General features: G+C 56.8%; 3 protein-coding genes across 4 annotated transcripts in view; 1 reads left to right on the forward strand and 2 right to left on the reverse strand.

Annotated features, from left to right (window-relative positions):
• The window catches only part of WARS1 (tryptophanyl-tRNA synthetase 1), a 31549-nt gene extending 15480 nt beyond the window's left edge, over window positions 1-16069 (forward strand). For both annotated transcript variants that reach the window (XM_034992512.1, XM_034992511.1), the window contains exons 5-11: window positions 2716-2835; window positions 3272-3454; window positions 7561-7661; window positions 9327-9439; window positions 9643-9816; window positions 13917-14057; window positions 14852-16069. In XM_034992512.1, the coding sequence (XP_034848403.1) occupies window positions 2716-2835; window positions 3272-3454; window positions 7561-7661; window positions 9327-9439; window positions 9643-9816; window positions 13917-14057; window positions 14852-15013 (994 nt within the window). In that variant the 3' untranslated portion in view covers window positions 15014-16069. The remainder of the gene's footprint in view (window positions 1-2715; window positions 2836-3271; window positions 3455-7560; window positions 7662-9326; window positions 9440-9642; window positions 9817-13916; window positions 14058-14851) is intronic.
• Window positions 16070-19363: 3294 nt separating this feature from the next.
• On the reverse strand, window positions 19364-19686 carry SLC25A47 (solute carrier family 25 member 47; the record flags this gene model as incomplete). The annotated part of the gene is made up of 1 exon (XM_034992980.1): window positions 19364-19686. A coding segment is annotated over one exon (285 nt), but the record flags the coding sequence as incomplete, so codon positions are not given.
• Window positions 19681-22495, reverse strand: LOC118002199 (solute carrier family 25 member 47-like). Its single transcript, XM_034992513.1, has 4 exons — window positions 21974-22495; window positions 21582-21653; window positions 20912-21094; window positions 19681-20262 (listed from the first exon to the last, which is right to left on the reverse strand). Exons 1-4 carry the CDS (start codon window positions 22136-22138, stop codon window positions 19708-19710), a joined length of 975 nt encoding a protein of 324 aa, XP_034848404.1. The 5' UTR covers window positions 22139-22495; the 3' UTR covers window positions 19681-19707.
• Window positions 22496-22834: the final 339 nt, after the last annotated feature.

The raw sequence follows: 22834 nt of genomic DNA on the forward strand, positions 1-22834 counted from the left end.
TTTTTTCTTGCCTAATTGCTCTGGCTGGAACTTCTAGTACAGTGTTGAATAGGAGTGGTAAGAGTGGGCATCCTTGTCTTATTCCTGATCTAGGGGAAAGTCACTCTTCCACCATTAGCTATGGGTTTTCCATAAATGCCCTTCATTATGCTTAGGAAGTTTCCTTTTCTTCTTAGTTCATTGAGTATTTTTTATCATGAAAGGTATTGGATTTTGTCAAAATCTTTTTCTGCATCTGTTAAGATAATCATGTGGTTTTTGTCTTCTGTTAATTTAATACAGCATATCACATTGATGCATTTTTGTATGTTGAACCAACTTTGCAAGCCTGGGACAAACCCCACTTGGTCATGGTGTATCATCCTTTTTATATGTTGCTGGATTTGGTCTGTGAATTGCTGAGGATGTTTGTGTCTGTATTCATAAGGGTCTATAGTTTTCTGTTGATGTCTTTGCTTGGGGTGTCAGGATAATCCTGGCCTCGGAATGAGTTTGCAGTATTCCCTCTTCAATTTTTTTGGAAGGGTTTGTGAAGGATTGTTAAAAAAAAAAATTTTTTTTTTAAGATTATCCATTAAATTTAGAGATGGAGAGAGCGCGAGCCGGGGGGAGGAGCAGAGGGAGAGGGACAAGCAGATTCCCCGCTGAGCCTGACAAGGGACCCAACCCCAGGACCCCAAGATCGTGACCTGAGCCAAAATCAAGTCAGATGCTTAACCGACTGTGCCACCCAGGCACCCCTGTTAATTGTTTTCTAATATTTGATAGAATTCATCATGAAGCCATCTGGTCCCAGGCTTTTCTTTGTGGGTCGTTTTTTGAATACTACTTCAGTTTCTTTGCTTGTTATAGATCCATTCAGATTTTCTTTTTCTTTTGGAGTCGGTTTGCTAGTTGTTTCTCTCCAGAAATTGGTCTTTTTCATCAAGGTTATCTAATACGTGGGCATACACTTGTTCTTAGTATTCCTTTGTAATCCTTTTTATTCCTGTAAAATCCGTAGTAATGTTCCTTTTTCATTCTTGACTTTGGCAGAGTCTTCACTGTTTTTTTCCCTCTTGGTCACTTTAGCTCAAGTTTACCAATTTTGTTGATCTTAAATCAAAACTTTTTATCTTGGGGCGCCTGGATGACTCAGTTAAGCATCTGCCTTCAGCTCAGGTCATGATCTCAGGGTCCTGGGATCCAGCCCCGCATCGGGCTCCCCGCTTAGCAGGGAGTCTGCTTATCCCCTCTCCTTCTGCCCCTCCCCTTGCTCCTTCTCTCTCACTCTGTCTCAAATAAAATCTTTAAAAAAAATTTTTTTTTAATCTTAGCACTTTGCAGTTCTTGTTGCCCGTGTGCCTTACTTTATTTACTTCAGTATAGTAACCCTGTAGGCTCTTGGCTTAGGGCGTCATAGGACTTGCAGCTTTTGGCCATTCTCAGATTTGAGAATGCCCATCTGTCTAATTTTATCATCTGTAAAGTAGGGAATTAGATGGGCTTTGAGTAGGCTCCCTCACCTGCTGGAAACCATCCTCACAAAGCTGAGCTCAGAGAGCGAGCCTCAGTCCATTCCCTGCACTGCTTGAGAGCACCTTGCTCCCAGGGCAACGCATGGTGGGGCTGTCAGAGACTTGAAGAACAGCTTGTGGGACAGCTGCATTTTTTTCTTTCCTATAAACCCGTAAAAGTTTGATTTGGTTAATTTTGAGAACCAAAGAAGGGCTTTTTTCTTCCAAAATTAAGGTTTTTTTCTTCTTTCCTTATTTCAAAAGCAGTGTATGATTGGTCCCTGGAGGTAAAAAAAAAAAAAAGCTCAACACAAAGAAACAATTCCCATAATCCCATGAGCCCAGAGAGAAGCACTGTTAACCCTTGGTTTGGGGTATAAGGAGGAGTCACTTTTTAGAATACTCGTGTGGGGTCTCCTACCCAGACCCCTGGGAAAGGTCCTCTTTTACTTTGGGACACTTTGTGGAGAAACAAAGAACATTTACACCCTAGAGTAGTGGTTTCACACCCTGGTGAACATTGCGATCCCTGAGGGAGCTTTTTAAAAATACAGATTCCCAGACATCACCCCAGACCCACTGAATCAGAATCTCTGAAGGTGGGACCCAGGTAGATGTAATATGACCAGGAAGGAGAACCCTTCATGTGCATCATCCGTGGACCCCAGTCCTTGGGGAAGGCGGATGAGTCCAGAATGACTCCCAGCTGAAGACACTTGGTCCCAGCCTGGCTGAGGAAGCCCAAATGAGATTTTCAGCTAGGGACTTCCCCTCCACACTCCCAGGAGGTCTTCCTCACTCCCCTCCCTGAGTCAGGACTGTGTGGAACCCTGCAGTCTCCCCAGTCTGGGTCTCCAGAGTCTCGGGGCTAGGGGTTCTGACCAAGGATTGTGTAGTGTTGGCTTGGTGTCGTTCCCAGGAAAGGTGTAAAGCAGATGGTGTGTGGACATTGGTATTTGAAGTTCCCTAAGGGGTTCCATTGGCTGCCCAGCCGTATCCCTCTTTTATTCCAGACCTGCGTGTCTTATACTTTTAAAACAATCACGGGAGAGAGAAATCATATCAGTAGAAGTTTCCTGTCATTTTTCTCATATGGGCACCAAGGGTAACAAACTCTAATCATTGTGTTGTGTTTTCTCTGTCTTCTCCAAGTGATCAGTAGTGCCTTAGTGTTTGTCTCAGAAAATCACACCATTTCCTTTTTTCCTTTGTCCTTTAGAGATATGAACCAAATTCTTGATGCCTATGAAAATAAGAAGCCATTTTATCTGTATACGGGCAGGGGCCCCTCTTCCGAAGCAATGCATGTAGGTCACCTCATCCCATTTATTTTCACAAAGTAAGTATTGAATTGTATGCCTTTTCTCCCTTTTATTAGCGAATCAGGAATGTTGCTTATAAACCATGTCAGAATGACAGGACAGTCCTCGTTTGTGTTTGTTAAACAACGTATGCGGGGACTGGTGCCGTTGTGGCTTGTTCGCTCTGTTCCCGGTGTCACGTTAGAAAGTGTGGCGTGATGGAGCGAGCCCGGCTTTGGAGTCAGCCAGCCCGTTTCCTCCTGTCCCTCTCCCTGTGACCGTAGCAGTCCCTCCCGGAGCCTTCGTTTACACGTACCCTAAAACGATCGCCAGCCTGCAAAATAGCAGCTCCACAGCATAAGACTGTGTGATTGCGTAGACAAGAAAGGTTTGACATACACTCTCAGTAGGAACCGTGTGTTCGGATGCAGAACAGGAGATGGGACGGCAGCCTTCTTCCCATGCATCTCCTAGGTGGCTGCAGGATGTGTTCAACGTGCCGTTGGTCATCCAGATGACGGATGACGAGAAGTACCTGTGGAAAGACCTGACCCTGGACCAGGCCTATGGCTATGCCGTGGAGAACGCCAAGGACATCATTGCCTGCGGCTTTGACATCAACAAGACTTTCATCTTCTCTGACCTCGACTACATGGGGTAAGGAGAGGGTGCCCGGCTGCCTTCTAGAGAAGCAGATGGAGACAGCAGCTCCTCGCGGCCACAGCCAAGTCAGACACATCTGAAATGGTCTTAAGATCTGGGGAATGTTTTCCTTCCTTTATGAAACGTCAGGATATGGTTTCTTGGTCTTGCTCACCAGCTGAGGCTTCCATCCCCAGCTTGAGACAGAATTGTAGTTTCTCTCCAAGGACAGTCAGTTTGCTGGGTTAGGGTCTTTCTCTTTCTTGGCGTGCCTTTTTCCTCGAAGAGAAAAGACTCACACACAGTCCCCTCACGATCCAGTTCTTTCAGAAATATTGCATTCGGAAAATCCTTGTATTGAAATTTTTTTTTTCCAGATTTTATTTATTTGTCAGAGAGAGAAATAGAGAGTGAGCACAAGCAGGGGGGGAGTGGCAGGCACAGGGAGAAGCAGACTCCCCGCTGAGCAGGGGGCCCGATGCAGGACTCGATTCCAGGACCCTGAGATCATGACCTGAGCCGAAGGCAGACGCTTAACCGTCTGAGCCACCCAGGTGCCCCTGAATTGAAACTTCTGAGGTCTTCTTCATCCCAAATGACTACCAAGAACTGTGTTAGAAAAATAAGACTCGGTCAAGTGTCCCAGTAAGAAATACTCAGCAAGTACTTCCTGAGCACCTGAGATGTAGTGCTCCCCCCAAGGCACTGGCAGTCCCCAAGGAATGGTAGGGGTGTGGCCCCTGTCCCTGAGGGTTCGTTATACTAGCCCAGGACAGGGTGCGGTAGAAGCACAGGATGGACTGTGTTCACGCTGAGTGCAGAGGTGCTTGCTTATTACCATTTCCCCAGAATGTCCCCTTGAGGACTACATCCGAGTGGTGACTTTATATCCACAGAAATAGTTGCCTTGATAAGAAGTCTGGCCTTTCTACCAACTAGTAAATGAATTCATAACTTTCTAATTTTACCTGTGAGATTTTTAAAATCACTTCTCTGTGGGCATGGAGGCATTGTGGTGTCCTTGAGGAAACATGAGCTTCGAAGGAAGGAAACAGACCCGGGTTCGAGCCCTGGCACCTCTGTTTAATGGTCATGAGTCTCAGCAAACCTGGTCCACGAAATAGGGTTACATGAGACCTTAGGTGTCATCATTATTGTAATTTTCATGGTGCTTTTTTTATACCTCTTCCCCTCGTTCCTTAAAAGGACCTGATTCACCTGCTCGAGCGCTTAGCCACACCCTGCGTCCTGCTGCTCTTCTTAGCGCCAGGCCGGGGTGGCAGCTGCCCAGCCACCGCATCCTCGGGTGCTGCCTCTTGCCTCCCATGGCAGCCCCTCACGGCCTCGGTCCCCCAGCAGCCAGCGCTCTCCGTAAAGCTCTCTTGTCGCTCCCCACCCCGCGCCTCTTCCACTCTGTCATCATCAGGATGAAGTGCTCACTTTCCATTTAGCTCACGGGCCCCTCAGGGATTTGGCCCGTGTTACTCTCCAGCATCAGTCACTGCCACCTCCAGCGAGGTGGGACACTGCAGTTCCACAGCCCCCAGAGTTCCCGCCCCTCTCCTGACCTCCCTGTCCCAGCGCAGAGGAGTCTGATGCCATCTCCAAACGCACGGGCAAGCATCACCTCCTCCTGGGAGCTGTCCCTCCCACAGTCCGATTCAGATGTGCCCCCCAGCACCCCAGGCTCCACCTCGGCCGCACCTGGTACAGAGTGAGGGGTGGCCCTGTTCTGCTGGGTGAGTAAAACAAATAGTCACGGAGCGCTCTCTGTGGCTGATGCCCTCCTAGGCCCTGAGAACCCAGCAGTGACCCAAGCGGAGTCCCTGCCTTGCTGGACCGAGGTGCTGGTGGGGCAGAAGCAGACACCCCCTGTATCCTCAAGGATGAACACGTGGTAGGCGCGTGAAGGGGGGTGAACTTTTGAACAGTGCAGGTGAGGGGGCCACCGCATGCCCCACCCCGCTCTCGGCACATTCTGAGAGTACGTGGGGCCCAAGGCGACTGGCCCGGCCTGTCGGCTGACCGCACCTGGGCGTCCTCCACTTGGCTCAGAGGAGCTTCCTTTCTCTTCGTGAGCTCGAGGTAGAGCTGAGAACCCACACAACGTGTAGCTCAGAGAGTCTGTGCTGTTGCTTCTCGGAAAGCCTCTGAGGTGGAACCCAAAGTCAGGAGAGAAGTTTTAAAAGTTAAACCCTGTTTCCAAATGTCTTATTCCCTTTAAGAGTTTTTTGTGTGTTTTTTTAACAAGTTCAGCTTTTTTTTTTTTTCCCCTTGAAATGGAACTCAAAATCCAGAGCTTTGATTTAACAAAGCTCCTTCCTGGTCTTCAGGAGCTGAAACTACAACCACGCCAGCCTCCACCCTCTCTTTGGGTGGGAGCGAACTGGCGAGGGCCCCGTGGGGAAAGAAGCCCAATGCAGGCAAGTTGGCTCCAGACACCCTGTCCCCACGTATATTTCTGGCCCTGCGTGTAGGCCCAGAGAGGCCTTTCTGCCAGGAGCCGTGAGGGATGGAAAGACACTGCCCTGGGAATCTGAGAGCTGGTGTTCCAGACCCAGCTCTGCTCCTGGTTGGTGTGGTTCCTTTGGGCAAGCCCTTACATTCTCTGAGCCTCCGTTATCCTGTAAGTCGGGGGTTTCGTACTAGTGAGAGGCAGTCTAGCGAAGGGGTCTGTCAGCGTGCTCTGCCTGGGCTCACATCCTGACCACCGTTTGCTCTGTGATGGGCACCTGAGTTACTTGCTCTCTGCCTGCTTGCTCAGCCCGCTCATTCATGCAGTAGGTATTCCTTGAGCATTCCAGGGAGCACCCGTGTCGGGAGCACTTTGCATGATGCCGGGTCCCTGGCGTGTCCTCTCTCTTTAACACACTCCCCACCCCCACCCCTGACCAGTGCCCTGGGGCCAAGTGAAGGTCGCTGTCTCCCCAGTCCCTCTCCTGCTCCTGAGTGGGACTCTGCTCAACTCAGTACAACCCCTGGTGCGGGGCCTTTGCAGTCCTCCCTGCCTCGTGGCTGCCCCCCAGCCAGGCAGCCAGGGCCCCTGCATTTCTCACACCCTAGCCCGGCCCCTGCCGTCTGCCCGGAGACATTCAGGAGTTCTCCATCCAAGGAGAGACATCTTAAACTCTTTCAGAAGCTGCGAGATGTGGTAAGGAAAGCATAGGCATTGTGGCCAGAGGAGCCTGGGTTTGGATCCCAGCTCGTGTAATCACTGGGATCTGTGACATGACCCTTAACCTCTCAGAGCCTCGGTCTTTACCAGGAAAGGGGAGGTGAAGCTACTACTTTGAAGGGGACTTGAGTGGTGTTAACCTGTGTCCGGCACTTAGCACAGCTCCTGCTACATAACGTGAACACATAGTAAACATTAGCTCTCCCGTTTTGTCCCGTTCCGTCTTTGTGGGGCCTGACACCTGGTATGGTGGAGAGTAGAGTTGCTGAGCATATTAGAGATGCCATGTAAGAAGTCCCTCTGGGTTCTGCCCCCTCCTGTAATTGCTTCATCCTCAGCCTGGGTCCCTCTGGTAGCAGAATGGCTGCCACAGCTCCAGGCCTCATATCCACATGCCTCACCATCCAGGAGAGAGCATCGGTTGCTTGAAGCAGCCACTGTGGCCCAGCCCTATTGCTGGGCATGGGGTCATCCCACCCAGACAGCATGGCTGCCGACAGTGGACGGGGCCGTGGTGGCTGGACCGGTTGGTTTCTCTGCAGACAGTCTCTGGCAGCAAGGTGCAGACAGTCTCCCACAACACAGAACAGAGTCTGTCTCACAGGAACGCGCCTCAGGGCTCCCAGGCTGGAAGCTGTGCAGCACGCTTGACCACTGACCCGGGCAGAGTTTCAGCGCTCCACGTCACCCCCTGACTCTGAACGTGTTGTGTTCTTGCCTTGTCCTCCCGTCCTCTGGCGTCGGTCTCACACAGCTTTCCACACTTCTCTGGCAGCTCCGCCCGGCCTGCCGCAGCTCTCTTTACCTGCAGATGCCCCTGGGCACCATGCTGCCCAGTGTGTGTCCTCAGCCCGCACCTGCATGCTCAGGCTTCACCCTCTGCAGCTTTGGCCTCAGCGGGAGGCCGCCCTCTGAACCTGCGGTTTGATTCTGATTGTCTTTGCAGGATGAGCCCAGGCTTCTACAAGAACGTGGTGAAGATTCAGAAGCACGTTACCTTCAACCAAGTGAAAGGCATTTTCGGTTTCACTGACAGTGACTCCATCGGTAAGGAGCTCGCTGTGGCCTCTCTGGTGGCAGCATCGGCCCCTCACCTCCCCACAGTGAGCCCATAGGCAGGTCTCCCCAGGAGCCAGAGGAGCTGGTGCGATGCCTGTGGCCCCGCTTCTGGGCGTCGGGGCTGCACTTCAGGAGAGCGTCTGTCACCCCTCAGTCACCCACTGAGAGGCCTAGAAGAAAGGAGGAGAAGGGTGGGGATAACTAGAGTTCCCCTGCCCGTGTGGGCACCTCTGGTCAAGGCCAGGAGCCTCCGCTTCCCCCGCAGGAGGACGGGCTTGCCCAGAGGCCCCATGGAGCCCACCCTGCCCACCCTCACTGTCCTTCCATGGCTCGGCCCCCTGCACTCACACTCGTGTCCCTTTCCACATACTTCCATGCCGTCAGATGCATTGGCCTTCTCCTTCTAGACCCTTAGCTCCTGAAGCTAAGAATTGATCCCTGAGACTTGTGGGTCTCCTGATCCCCTCCCCTACTTCGTTTCTGGGGCACAGCTCCAGGCCAAGCAGCCGCGAGCCCAGGCCAGCATCCCAGGTTGTGCCTGCAGGTGCCGCATGGGAGAGTTTGTCCTGCTGGGAGGGGGCCATGGCCCGGGGCCCTGGCAGTGAGGGGACCTTCAGGGACAAGTGCAGAAACGCCATGGAGAGGCCTCACTGGGAGGCTTTTCACATGAGCAAGACCCTTTTCTTTAATGTTCCAGTCAGATGCATTCCTGACAATTGGGGCATAAACCCTGTGCTTTTGAAAGGGTATTTATCCTCGGAATGCCAGCATCTCATGGGAGGATGTCCCAGGGAAGAGACAGTAGACCTACGACTAGCTGCGCACACTGTGCTGCCAGGCGCCCGGGTTTGAATCCTGGCCCGGCCAGCTGCTTGCTGGGTATTAGCTTTGGCGGGCTGTGCCGACGGTCTGAGCCTGCAAGTGCCCGCTGGTAATGGGGGGCCGCGTGGCACTGTTAGGTCGAGTTGTGAGCAGTAGACGAGCCCGGGGAAGGCCCCGAGCATAGCCCGGCGCCCACAGGCAGGGAATGGCCGCCCCTGCCGTGTGTGTGTGCGCGCATGTGTGTGTGTGTGTGTTTGTACGTACATGTACACCCGGCGCTGGTGGTGGTGGCAGCGTGAGTGTGCCCACGCGGCACGGCTGGCGGGGGCTGGCCCGGACCGCTTGTCGGAGGTCACCCAAGGTCAGGGCCCTTGGACGCCTTGTGTGGGTCTAAGCAGTAGCAGTGTTAACAGCAACATCCAAGGTATTGAGAGCAGTTTTAGGTACCAGGGTGTCTTAACCTGTAATGATTAAAGGTGAGGAACAGTCTATGTGTCCATGGGTAGAGACTGCCTAAACACTCCCCAGCACGCTTACAGGATAGAACATACTTAACAACCACCCAAGTGACGGAAAATGTAAGGAGAAAAACTGGGTAGTGTGCAGTCACCACAGAAATGCGGTGGGAAACTGAGAAAACGAGAAAAGAGATGCACACTGGGACTGTAGATTTGTCTCTCCTCCCTACCCTTCTGTGGCTTCAGGTTCTCTTGAGTGATGATCACTTTTCTAAAGGGGAGAATGCTTGTTCATGCTCATCCCTTTTGCTGGCTGAATTAACCAGAACAGGAGTCGATGTCGTGTGTAAAAATATATTGTTCACACTTTCAGGGAAGATCAGCTTTCCTGCCATCCAGGCTGCTCCCTCCTTCAGCAACTCATTCCCTCAGATCTTCCGAGACAGGGCAGACATCCAGTGCCTCATCCCCTGTGCCATCGACCAGGTCAGGAGGCAGAGCGAGGCGTTTATCGGTCTGGGGCGCTGCACTCTGATGGGAAAGGAGGTTTTAAGAGGTGTTGGGCCGGGGCAGTCCTGTAAGCTACTTGGGAGCTGGGAGCATCCCATGGAGGCCGCGGAGGCGTTGTTCACGGGCTGACAGCCAGCCCATTTCTGCCAGCTTCCTCAGAGGCCCCTCTCGCCCCACAGGATCCTTACTTCAGGATGACGAGAGACGTCGCCCCCAGGATCGGCTACCCGAAGCCAGCCCTGCTGCACTCCACTTTCTTCCCCGCCCTGCAGGGGGCCCAGACCAAGATGAGCGCCAGCGACCCCAACTCCTCCATCTTCCTCACGGACACCGCCAAGCAGATCAAGACCAAGGTGAGCACCATCCGGGGCGGGGGGCAGCCTGTGCACACGGAGCAGACGCGCCCGGGACACACTCACACTCACACTCACACTCGCAGGCATGCGCACACATGGCAGGACCGTCCTTCCAGCGTCCTCCCCACAGCGCTGGGTTCCAGGGTCAGTAACTGCTGCTGCCTGCAACCTCGAGGCGGCCTGTCCCCGTTGCCAACACCAGATGAGCTTGTTCTGTCTGTGCCCTTTTATTTAGGCAAAACTTTGAATATTTCTTCTCTTTTTTTCTTCTCTGCTTTTCTCACCAGTGCTCTGCTCTGGAAGCAAAGTCGTGGCAGTTTTCTTTTTTTTTTTCTTTTTTTTCTTCTTTAAGATTTTATCTATTTATTTGAAAGAGAGTGAGAGCGAGAGAGAGAGCATGAGTGGAAGAAGGGGCAGGGGGAGAGGGAGAAGCCGGCTCCCCACTGAGCAGGGAGCCGGACGCTCGGGGCTCAATCCCAGGAGCCTGAGATCATGACCTGAGCTGAAGGCAGCCGCTTCACCGACAGCCGCCCAAGCGCCCCATGCGGTTTTCTTTAAAGTAAATGATAGAACATATTCTAGTACCTTTCCAAGCAGCAGCCGTAGTCCAGCAGGTGGACCAGGTGCTTTATGTTTTCTGGCTTTATTTCTCCCGGGGAAATAGCGGTGAGTGCCTTTAGAGGGATGACAGCCAGAGAGGATGACCAGTTTGGCCAGGGTGGGGTGTAGGGGCCGTACGTTCTCATGGAGACTGGGAACCGGTGGGGGCCCTTCAACAGGACAGTCGTGTCCATCCTATCATGCAGCAGGCATCAGCAAGTATTTGTCAAGTCACCAAAGAAATGAGAATTAGGAATCTGAGCTTTTTTCTTTCCCAGGGCCCTGCTTCTCTCTTGGGCTGAATTGCCAATATAGATACACCCCCCTCACTGTCCCACGAAGCTGTTGACATTTTATTTGGAATCCAGTGTGTGTTTGCGGGTGGGAAGTTTATAGCAGGAGTGACCAGATCCGTATCTGAGGCGTGTAATGCAACCCTCTGAGTCACCGCTGGCCCCCAGCCCTTCCAGACTCCCTAGCGGGTTCTGGTTAACAATGGGGAAACCCTTAATGTCCAAACCCTCTTCCAGGAAATAGCCACCGCCAACTCTACCAGCCTCTGTTGGAAGCTGGTATATTCAGGGCTTTTTCTTGCCCTTTCAGTACTGGCTGAAAGTTTTAAAGCGTGGAGTACAGAAGTGGGAGGGAGGGTCCTCTTCTCTCCAGAAGAGAAGGCATTTTGCTTGGTTTTTTAGTTTTAGTGCATTTAGTACATCGTTTTAAAGAAGTCATTTTTGGGTCCAAGGCATTTTTCATTCGCTTAGGGACCAGCAAAGGCCCTGAGGGCTGGGTGGGCAGTGAGCATGAGGTCAGGAAGCACACAGCTGCAGAGGCCCCGAGGGTTGTGAGCGGCCTGTGGGGCAGGACAAGGTCAGGCCAGGCCGTCGTTCTCGGTCCCCACACCCACCTTCCATTCCAGAATCCACCTCCACCCCAGCCAAGGGCGGGGATCTGCTCCAGCGCCCCTGAGAACAGCAGTAGCCATGCGGGGCACACAGCAGCTTGGTTGCGTCATCTCCTGCCGCGTGCTCACCCGTGTGATCTCACTGAGTCCTACCAACCACCCGGGAGGCCATGGTCATCTTGTAGGCAAGGAAACCCAGACTCAGAGGGACCAGGCAGCTTCCTACGTCCACACAGCTGGGGAGTGGTGGGGTTGGGACCAGAACCCAGCTCCCCCGTTGCGCGGGCCCTCCCGTGGCCTAGAGTCGGGAACCCCAGGTTGTCCGTGTCCTGCCACTTCGCTGTCATTGGCAGGTGACCTTGCCGTCCAACTGAGACATTTGTGAAGTCAGAGCAGCTGTGCTGACTTCATAGGCTTGAGACAAGGCGTACGTGGGATCACGTGCAAAAAGTGTAAACTGTCAAGTGCAGCCCAGATTTAAGACTTTAGTTCCAAATGAAGAGTTGGTGAGCTCCTTTGCAGGATAGGCCAAAACAGGCCTTCCCCAGGCTGTCCCATGGGCCCTGCCAGAGCCCGCCAAATCAGTCCCTCCTGCAGGCAGCCTTGGAGTGTGGAACCTCCTCTTCTGGGACGACTGTCTGTAACGCACTTTGCCAGCCTGGCCGCCCACTTGTGATTTCTGATCACGAGACCCCTTTAACGTTAACCCTGTAGTGCGCCCGCCCAGAGCTGGCCTCAGGCTCCAGGGCCGCGGCTCAGTGGCCCCGCACAGGCCCTCCCGCCCTGCGGGCTTGGAGCAGGCAGGGCGCACTGGTTCTTGGAGTGTGGCGGCTGAAGAAGGCTCCCATGGCCTTAACCGAGACACCCTCGCCAGGCATAGTTTCCTTTTACACCACATCACACTGGTTTGGATACATCTCACTTGCTTCTGTCATTTTGGATCCTGACCCCTGCATTCTGGTCCCCACAACCAAGGCTGTTCTCCACCCCAGCCCAAGCCCATTTTCCTGTTGGTTTCCCTTGAGCACAGCCCCGGCCGCACCGAGGCCTGGCCAGTCCCAACACCAGGCAAACGTAAGCCACTGTCAGAAGCCTGGCGTCCCAGGAACGGTCAGCCTGGCTCTGCCATTCACTGCCACATACGGCAGGTTTTCACCTGGGAGGTGGAGAAAGCAATACAGGGTCATTGGGTTGTTGGGGATCAAATGGTGCGATCGTGGTGACGTCCACTGTTCATGGCACATGTGCGTGCCATCATGGGACGCGGGCCTGCCCAGGGAGGAGTGCGTGGGTGGCCGCAGCACCCGTGCGTCTTGGAAAACGTGCAGCAGACACACCTTTCCTCATCTTGCTCTCAGACGAGGATTGGGAACTGTCCCAAGGCCCTTGGATAGCCTTTAAACCAGCCCTTGGAGCCTGGGAAGCTCTGTTCTCAAGACTTTCTTCCTGGCACTGGAGTGCCTTCCCTGGGGCCCATCAGTGACCTGGCTTGGACTGCGAGTCTGAGCACAGGCAGAGGCCGTGCGGGCAGGAGCCGCCCCGCTGCGCCATCAAACCCCCAGCGCCTGCCCGAGGGCACCAGAGCTCAGGAGAACCCAGTCCTAGTGCTTTCTTTTCCTGTTTGTTTTGTCGTTTCCATGGTTGGTGCAGTTTGCTGACGTTGATGTTATTTTACAACTTGCTCTTTTTTTATGAAGGAGAGGGAAGATGAACACGTATTTGCCTTTAATCCGCCCACCCCCAGCACTTCCCCTTCACGCGGTTGGGGGGGGGTAGGGCAGAGCGGGTGCTGCTCCCCGCGGCCGGACAGCCTCTGCCCCCGGTGTCCGCCTGCTGCTTGTCCATGGGCCCCTGAGCGTCCTGTTAGTAATCTGCCCTGTGGTCCTGGGGAGGAGGAGTAAGCATCTCAACCTAGGAACCATCAGCTCTACCCACCCTTTCCCCCGGAAAAGAAAAATAGGGTGACATTTGTACATAGTGGGTCGCACATGCCGGTGGGAAGGTTGAGGAGACTTTGTCCTTTCTGGCTTTTCTTCTCTCGCTTTTTGGCCCTGATTTCTCCAAGATTATCTTCAGTGATTCCAAAAACCGTTGTGCTAGTTTCTGAGTCTTTTTTCAGCTCCGGAAACTGCATATTTGTAGGTGGGGCTGGCTGCAGGCGCTGTCTCCCTCCGCGTGTCTCCTGGCTCTGCTCCCCCCTTCGAGCCCCATTCTTGTGGCCCCCATGCCCCCTTCCACGGCGGAGAAGGTGGCAGCGCCCTTCCCGGGTTGGCTGTCACTCGAAGGCGCTTGTGTCCATCCCTCACCTACGGACACTTCCCCCACGTTTCAGCACGGGCGGCACTTTGGCTTTCCCAGCTCTGTGCTGTGTTTTGTGGGGGTGGGGGGTTGAGAGCTAACCTACCCTCCTCTCCCCCCTCTCTTCAGTTGGCCTCACTGGGGACCGGGCTTGACGGACAGTCTGGAGCTATTTGTGGGGCTCCTCCCCACCCCGACTGTGAGCCCCGGCCCCAGTGCCACCCGCGGCTCCCAGCCACCTTCCCCACGCGGGGTGGCCCGACCCGACCAGCGTCCTGTGCTCTTGCCGCCGCAGGTCAACAAGCACGCGTTTTCTGGGGGCAGAGACACCGTCGAGGAACACAGGCAGTTCGGGGGCAACTGTGACGTGGACGTGTCCTTCATGTACCTGACCTTCTTCCTCGAGGACGATGACAAGCTCGAGCAGATCAGGAAGGTGAGCCCACAGGCTGCAGGGTCCAGCCGGCCCCCAGTGCTCTCACACGGGACATGGGGGGCCTGGCAGCCGGGCTTAGGGTGGCCGGAGCCCCTCAGGGCTGGGCCTTGGGGAGCAGGCCCTCAGCTGAGACGAGGTGAAAACTGAGGAGGTCCACTGCCCTTAGCCATGCGCCAAGAAGCCTGGTGACAGATAGTCCGCAGAGGAAAGCACACACTGCAGTGTGGTGGTGACCCACCGCGGCCTCCCCTTCCTGGACACCACGGACCAGTAAAGTCGAGCAGGACAGAGTCAGGTGCAGACAGTGCCCCACCGAGTTAGCGGGGCTTCGAGGCTCACCCAGGTGAGGCAAGGGTCTTGGCACGGCCTCTCGGCAGCAGTTTGGTGAGAAGTCGGAAGAGCCCGAACAGTACCTGTAGCCTCTGCGTCGGGTTTTCCAGTCCTCAGAATCTCTTCCACGGAAGTAATTCTGACCAAGAAAGAAGTCTCCGTACAAACGTGTTTAAAGCTGATTGTGGCGAAAAGTCCAGAACAGACTGTACAGCACGGGATGCTGACCAGGAGCTGCCAGGGCGGGCGGGCGGGCGGCCGTGGAGCTCGGAGCGGGGGGCGGTGAGTGGCAAGTCACGGCATGTTAAGAAAGCGTTGTTTAAGGTGCAGGGTCCTTGGACTTCCGGGCGCCACCCCTGCGCTGGGCTCTGCATGGGGGCTGCGGGCGGGGCTGGCGCCCAGAGGCGTGCGGTGCCCAGGCAGGAGGGGCTGCTTGTCACCGTGGTCTGTCTCCTTCCGGGCAGGATTACACCAGCGGCGACATGCTCACCGGTGAGCTCAAGAAGACGCTCATCGAGGTTCTGCAGCCCTTGATCGCCGAGCACCAGGCCAGGCGCAAGGAGGTCACAGACGAGATAGTGAAAGAGTTCATGACTCCCCGGAAGCTGTCCTACGACTTCCAGTAACTCCTTTTATATGCGCTTATAAAGAGATGTAATTTACCAATAATTCCAGCCCAGTCAAATCCGCACCACCTGTAGGCTCTGTCACACGGTAATTACTGGCCTGGTATCTGGAAGCCCTGTGTGTGTGTGTACTGTTTTTCCCCGTCCTCCTTTCTGTCTCTTGGGGGCAAAACCCTTGGGGTGAATGGGTGCCGGCTAATGTTTCACGGTCCAACAGTCCAGCTGGAGTCTCTCCCACAGAGCAGCCCCCACGTGTGGGACCTTGGGCTGCACGTCCACGGGCCGGCCTGTCCAGTCCACAGGACAGCTGCTGCCGTTCCCCACACCCTTCAGACCTGCCCTGGGAAAGAGTATGGAGTCTGTCTGCATACCTGGAATCAGAACAGCAGTAGCATAAATTAAAGCGTGCTTTGAAAAGTCTACGTGGGAAAGTTTAATGAGCACAGATGTATTTCAGCCCGTGTCCAAAAAAATTTAAAAGAAGAATTGTCAGCTGAAAGCTTTGCTCTACGTTTGGCTAAGAGAGCTCGCAGCTTGAAAGCTGCTTTTCACATTGAATATTGGCCCAAGTTGGCCGAGTTTTATTAAATTGAGTCTTCTGTGGGCGAGAGTCCGGTTCACTTAGCACACTCCAGACCATGCATGCACCGCACTCCAGAAATCATGCTTTGTCCTGAGCGTTCTAATACTTCCTTCCACCAAATAATCCTTGACACTCCGCCCTGAAAGCCAGTGGCCGCTTCACGCTGCGTGTGCCGGATGCTGAGGGGTCTGTTGTCTTTGCAGATGCTTTTGTTTTGACACTTGACTGCCGTGGAAGTCTGTCTGCACAGAGCAGTGCCCTGGGGCAGGTGGACGTAGCTAGAGAGCGCGTGGCAGCCCTGAGCGGCACGTCCACGGGAGGCCTGGTGAACCGTGCACCCTGTGTAGTTTGGAAAAGTGGAAGACCTATCTCAGGGAAGGCCCTGGGTTGAGGGGTCTGGCTTTCTGGAGGTGTAGGGTCCACTCCCTCATGTCACTCGTTGGCGTGAATAAACTTCCTTCGGTCCTGCCTTGTCACTGTGCTCTGTCTGGGGTTCGAGGAGGGAGCAAACCTGTTCCAGGCCCAGGGAGGGGTGCTGCACCTGCTGCCGAGCGCTGCGGCCCCTGCGAGGGTGGCCCTCGTGTCCACAGGGTCACCGGGGGGTGACGTGGAGTGGAGAGACAGCCTGGAAGCCCCTGTGGCCCCGAGATGAGAGGCAGGCTCCCAGGAGGCCTTAGCCAGTGGCCTGCTGCTGGCCCTCAGACCTCATGGGACACCTCCAGCCGCCCAGCAGGGATGTCTCGGCACGAGCAGCCGTCCTCCGCACACACGGGCTGGGCTGAAGCTGAGCCGCCCGGCCGCCTGAGGCCCAGGGCACCGGCCCTGCCAGGATGGAGCCCCGGGCTCCCTCTACCCGCCCAACCTCACTTGCAGGTGCAGATATTGAGGCTTAAGAGAGGGCAGTGTCACTTGTCCAAGGCCACACAGCGAGTTTGTGACAGAGCCTGCCTCTTATTTGCTGTGTCCACATAGAGGGGCCGTCTCACAAATGAGGGTCCCACCCTGGGAGCTGCTGGGGTACCAGCGTGCAGGACAAACTCACCCGTCTCCTCCCCTGGCCTCGACACCCCCTGGCCAGAGCACCCCGCCCCGCCCGCCTGGCTGGCTGTGGTCTCCACGGCTACTGCCGTCTTGTCGCTCCCTTGCACCCATAATCACAGGTGCACTGAGTGGCTAAAACGAGGGGTCTTATGTGACGTCCCCAGGGCGGCAGAGCACCAGGGCGGGAGTGCGCATCACCGTCGGGACTGCTCCTCCACACGGGCTGCGACTTCGGGCAGGCCACCCAACCTCTGGGGACCCCCAGCCCCGCCCCTCTAGGAGAAGAGCAACCGTACCTCATGCTGGGGTCTTGGGAGCAGTACCCTGGGTCAGAGGTCAGGTGCCTCCCCCAGTGGTCACTGCTGGTAAGGGCCACAGCCGCTTCCACCCCCACATTTTTCTAAAAAAGCAGGTTTAAGGGGATCCCCCAGGTTAGGATGGACAGGTGCAATAGCCCGGCAGGTGTTGGCAGGAGGTCAGGTCGCAGCTCCTGTGGCGTGGGGACTCCTGCCAGAGGAGCTCCCGGCTGTGGGGATCGCAGCTGAGCCGGGGCCAGGGACAGGGCACAGCAGGGAGCTGGGAGCAGGGAGCACACAGTCCAGGATGAGAACAAAGAAGGGGGCTCCCTGCCATCCGACAGGTGCAGCTCTCCCAGGGAGTTCTGTGCCCCTTGGCCCTTCCCAGAGGCCCATGATTCTCCCGTCGGCTGTGGGAACCCTGGGGACACCACCCTTTATCGCCCACTTGAAATTTCAGGTGCAGCCTGGACTTCGTTAAGGCGGCCACGGTTGATGGGAAGACACAGCTGGGCCCTCCTTCTCTTGCCCGTTTCTAAAAGAGGGGGTTGGGTCGGCCCTCCAAAGGACCTTGTCACCTAGAGAGCACAAGGACCTGGGACCAGGCCTTCCTGCAAAGCCATTTGGCCAACGTGGGCGGGGCCATCGGCTCAGTGACTGAGTCCCCACGCTCCCCAGCTGTGACTGGCAGGGCTGAGTTACTGCCAGTAACTCTCTTCCCAAGGCCCAAGCAAATGGGTACTAGTGCTCTTCTTGCCAAGTGGACATGGGGTCCAGGGTTTTGATGAATTATCAACCTTTTGTTAGCTGGTACCCTTTTCCTAGCACCTGGCTAGAACGCTAGCATCCTTCACTTGAAGCTGGATGAACTCCCTGGAATCTAGGGCAGGACTTCCTTCCTTCCACACCCCCTGAGCACCTACTGTGTGCCAGGCCCTGTGCTGGATAGAATCCAAATCAGACATGTGGGTGGAGTGGGGTGTCAGGGGTCGGGGGCAGATGAGTGACCAAAACAAGGAGCCAGGGCCCCGTGGGAGCCTAATAAGCAGCCTAGTGGTCAGGCTGGGAGAGCTTCCTGAAGGAGGTGATGCCTGGGATGCAGACTCAGCCAGGCAGAGGAGGGGAAGGGCGTTTCTGGTGGAGAGCACTGAGCGTAAGGAAATACTTGGGTCAGTATGACAGGAGTGGACTGGGACGGGAGGGTCCGCCCATGTGTTCTGGGAAAGTTTCCAGAACACAAGAGGTCTCGGTCCAAAGACATGGTCAAGGCTAGTGTCTGTGAGTGAGGAAAATCGAGGCAGGTGTTGGCCGGCTTTACCTGAGCTCTGGCCCCTGATGGTCCCCCGTGCCTGGAAGTCGTGTGGTGCCAACAAGAGGACTTCAGAAATGCAGGTGCGAGTCTCCCCCCCACCACCACCACCACCGTCACCCCTGCCACAGTGGGCAGGCCCAGTTCCCTCTCTGAGCTGTTTGCTCACCTGGGGTCAACCTGTTGTGATGACCCGTGTAAGGGACCTGGCACCCAGCAGTGTTCAGGATACACCACCCTCCCTCCCTCCTCCAGGCCAAATGTCCGGCAACACGGGCCAGGGCAGCTGGCTGGAACCCAGGTTCGCTCAGACAGGGCTGGGTTTGGGATGGGGGTGGTGAGGAGAGCAAGCCTCATGCTGAAGGCTGAGTGGCTTCCCGTGGCAGGGTTCAGCGCCCCAAAGGCCGAGGGAGTGGAGCCAGCCAGAGTGCTGGGCCTCAGTGTGCCCATCTGCATAGTGGGAACACTGGCCACACAGGTCTGGAGGGCTGGGCCTCTGAGGATAAGCTGATCGCCCACCCCACAGACCACGGAGCAGCACCACTGAGCATGCTCAAAGACGCTTTATTGTCAACAGCTCCCCGCTGAGTCTCGGGGATCTCCCAGCCGGGCAAGGGCGTGAGCAGGTCTGGCAGCACGCTGGCCATGGCCGTCCGGTCAGTGCCCTCTCTGAGCAGCCTGGTGCAGGGGAGCGAGCGGGCCGGTGCCCAGGAGCTCACTAAGCAGCCGAGGAGAGCTGAGCGGGGGGTCGGGGGGGCCTGGCAGGGAGGGCGGCCGAGGGACTGGATGGAGGCGCAGGGGTGCTCTGAAGACGCGGGCGGGCGGCAGGGAGGGGTGACAGGGAAGCTGGAACTCCAATGACATACATGCTCAAATGACTCCGTGTGACGGATGTCCTCATCCAAGAGGCCCACTCCTCCCTGGCTCGTGTGACCCTCAGGCCACCCCCAGGCTGCTGGCAGACGGGCCCCTCCACCTCCTTGTGGTCCGTAGCCGGGCAGGCGAAGCCCCGAGCACGGCTGACTCGGGGTTCGGGGAGGCTGGGCCGTCCTGGGCAGCGGCTCCGTGGGGCCCAGACCCCGACGCTCTCCTGCGCCCCTGCAGCCACGAGGACCTCGGGAAGCTGCCGGTGGGTCGGCCCCTGGGGCGTCGGGACTGGCTACGTGGACAGGCCCCGGATGAGCCTCAGCACGGCTTCGTAGGCGACAAAGACCACCATGTTGACGGGGAAGGCACGGCAGCAGTTGAGCGTCAGCCCCTTGAAGAGGACCCGCGGCCCCTCCGCCCGCACGCTGGTCACCACGCAGTGCAGAAGGCCCCGGTAGCGCCGCTGGCCCTGCCCGTCCGCCTGCAGGCGTGACTTGATCACGTCCATGGGGGTGGCCACGGTCCAGGCCAGGACCCCGGCGCAGCCCCCGGCCACCAGCACGCCCAAGACATCTGCAGGGAGAGAGCCGCGAGCGCCTCAGCCGCACGCCAGCCGGGGACACAGAGGAGGCCAAGCGGGGACCCCGGAACGGAGCCCGGGGCGCGCACCACCGATGTGACCTGTACAAAGCCACACGGCGGGTCCGTCCCGACTCCCCGTGCGCTGGGCACGGACGTTCCCACCCCGGGAGGCTCCGTGGCGCCCGGATCTGGCACGACCGCATCCACGCCTGCTCCCCCGGCCCCGCTCGCCCGGCCCCGGGCCGCGCTCACCTGGCTGGCTGTGGCCCGTGGGGGTGAGCTGCTCGCAGAGGATGGCGTAGGACAGGAAGTAGGTGGCGAAGGAGTGGCCGTCCCGGAAGAGCAGGGCCGAGCTGCCCTTGTAGAGGCCCCGCAGCCCCTCCTCACGGGCCACCGTGGCCAGACAGTGCAGTGGCCCTCGGTACTTGGGCCCGGGCACCGAGCACGCAGGGGGCGCCGGACACATGGGGGGCGCAGCCGAGGGCCACGAGGCCGAGGGGCGCCGCTGCTGGGCCTGCGTCTGCGTCTGCAGGCGGACCTTGGCCACCTCAGTGGGCGAGGTGAGGAACACCTGCCGCGGAAGGAGCAGGGGTAAGAGGGCGCCGCCCCTTGGCCTTGGCCTCCTGTGGCCCCGGGCTGGCCCACCCGTCCCAGGGCGGCAGGGTTCACAGCTGGTGCTTGCTTCTGCCGCGCAGGCCGCGGGCACGGAGCGGGCCCGGCACACCAGAGGTGTTGGCTAAGTGTCTGTGACTCGGGTTCGTGGGAGTATTTATCACATAATTAATATGGGAATGACATCCATGTACTATGTGATTAATATAAGTACTTAGTGTAAGAATAGTACAATACTAAATGCATTTAATAACATGACTAAGTAACATAATATCACCAATAATACTGGCTGCCATTCTGTGGGTGCTCATACCTGTCAGACTCCGTGCTGACAGGGGGCTCTGCACTCATAACCTTACTGGGTCTTCGCCACGCCTCTTACGAATGAAGAGACAGAAGCTCCGAGAGGCTCCCTAGCTTGCCCAAGGTCACTCAGCTAACGAGAACCAGCTGGGCCCTCACCCACAGCCCCCTGGCCCTCCTCCAGTCTCTGCCCTGCCCCAAGCCTCCATGTCCCCCTCTGCAGGGCTGGGTGGCCTCTTGGGCGGCTCTCTCGGCCTCTCCCGACCCCGCAGTCCTGAGGCCCCCCCGCCCCCCACCCCACTCACGCGGACCAGGCCAGAAGCAAATCCTGACAGCGTGATGTCGGGCTTGGCAGGCTTGGCCTCAGGGCTGCCGTAGCGAAATCGGCAGATGTGCGCCAGGCAGTGGTGGTAGGTCCCGAAAGACACGGACGAGACCAGGGACACGGTGCACACGGGCAGCGACAGGCCTCGGTAGAAGCCCCGCACCTGGCGGGTGGACAGACGGGACCCGAGGGCCCGAGTCAGGCCAGAGGCCCAGCCGGGAAGGGGGCCGCCCAGAGGGGCCCTGGGCCGAGGGGGCTGGTAAGTATCCCCGAGTCCCTCCTCTGGACTGCTCTCTCAGCTGGACGCTGGGGACACCTCACAGCTCCACCCAGCACGGCTTTCAAGGGATGCCCAGCCTGGAGGGGATAGAAATGCAAACACTCGGGGTACCCCTCTGACCCTGAAAGGCCCCGGATGCCACCTGTGGACCCTCTCCTGAAGGCAGGACCTCATTCTGAGCACCTCCTATGTGCCAGACGCCTGGCTCTCGTCCTCAGAGAAACCCAGCAGGTTGGTACAATCATTGCCATTTGGAAGGTGACAGAGCTGAGCTCAGATGGCTTCAGCACCCCCTGGCTGGTTGGGAGTGGCAGGCCTGGGGTCTGAGGCCCTGACATACTCCTGCCCATTTCCCTGGGCCCCGGCCTACCCGCTCTTGGCGGTATGTGTCCCAGACGCAGTGCCAGATGCCCCTGTACTTGGGCTCTGTCTGGATCTTGACCTGTGAGAGAAGCGGACTTCAGGAAGAGGTGGCCGACGGCAAGGTCAGTAGGCCTGGGGGAGGGGACGAGCCAACGCCTTGAAGGTCATGTGCGTGCTGACTGTGGGCAGAGCAGGGATCAGGAGCCCCGTGTAAGACAAGAAACCTGAGGCACAGATGAGAAGAGGGGCTGACATAGTCCTGAGGAGCGTGGGGAGGGCTGGTCTGGTTAGCAAGCCAGAAAGGTCTCTGGCCACAGGTGGATGCAGGAGACTCGGAGGGCAGCCTAATCCCAGCCAGGGGCCTTTGGATGGACGGCGGAGGCCTGCCTCTTGCCGTACCTTCACCGTGTCCAGGGGGTAGCCCACAGCCACACCGCAGACACCTGGAAGGAAATCAGAAGGACCAGGTGAGGAGGCGGAGTAACCTGATCCCGTCTCACAGCAGGAGGCAGGGCTGAACCCCACCAGCTCCCGCTGAGAATAGACCCACACTTCTTGTCTCATCAACCCTGAGCGTGCTGATGCAGAGAAGGAAACTGAGGCTCAGCCAAGCTGCTAGCAGTTTCTCCTTCCGCGTCTTGGCCCAGCCATGCCTTGTTCCGAAAGCCAGGGACGCATTTTGGGAGAGCCTCTTGCTGGGCCCTGCCTCCAAGCCAGGCAGCTCTTGTCCTCAAGCCTGTGAAGGGTCTGTCTGCCTTTCAGCTGCCGGGTGTGTGTGTGGAGAGGCACAGACCCAATGAAGGCCATGAGGTGGGAAAGCCCAGGTCACCCAGGGCTCTGTGAAGGACGGCCTAGCTCTCCCTGCAAAGGGCCAGGTGCCATCATCCTGTTCCTTTCTCCTTTCCTGACACCAGAGCCTCAATGTCCAAGCCCCCAGCACTGCCCTGGGGAAGCCAGAGAGCCACAGAGCCCTGGGGTTATATACCCCAGGGGTGAGGGGTGCTGAGGGCCACCTGAGGACAACAAGGCACTTGGGGGCTCTGCCCTATTTACTGGGCATCCCAGGACTCAGTAAGTGTGCATGAATGAATGAACAAAGGACTGACTGAATGACTTGATTAGAATTACCCTCCTTGACCCTCACAGAGACCTCACCAAATTCCTACTCATCCATCAAAGCCCTGCCACAGCATCACCCCCTCTCTGGAGCCCTCCCTGACCCCTATATCTGGGCTGCCTCTGTGCCAGAAAACATATTGA

The sequence above is a fragment of the Mirounga leonina genome, unplaced genomic scaffold (genome assembly GCF_011800145.1).
Source record: "Mirounga leonina isolate KUSES-001 unplaced genomic scaffold, KU_Mleo_1.0 Mir_82, whole genome shotgun sequence".
NCBI classification, from domain to species: Eukaryota; Metazoa; Chordata; class Mammalia; order Carnivora; family Phocidae; genus Mirounga; species Mirounga leonina.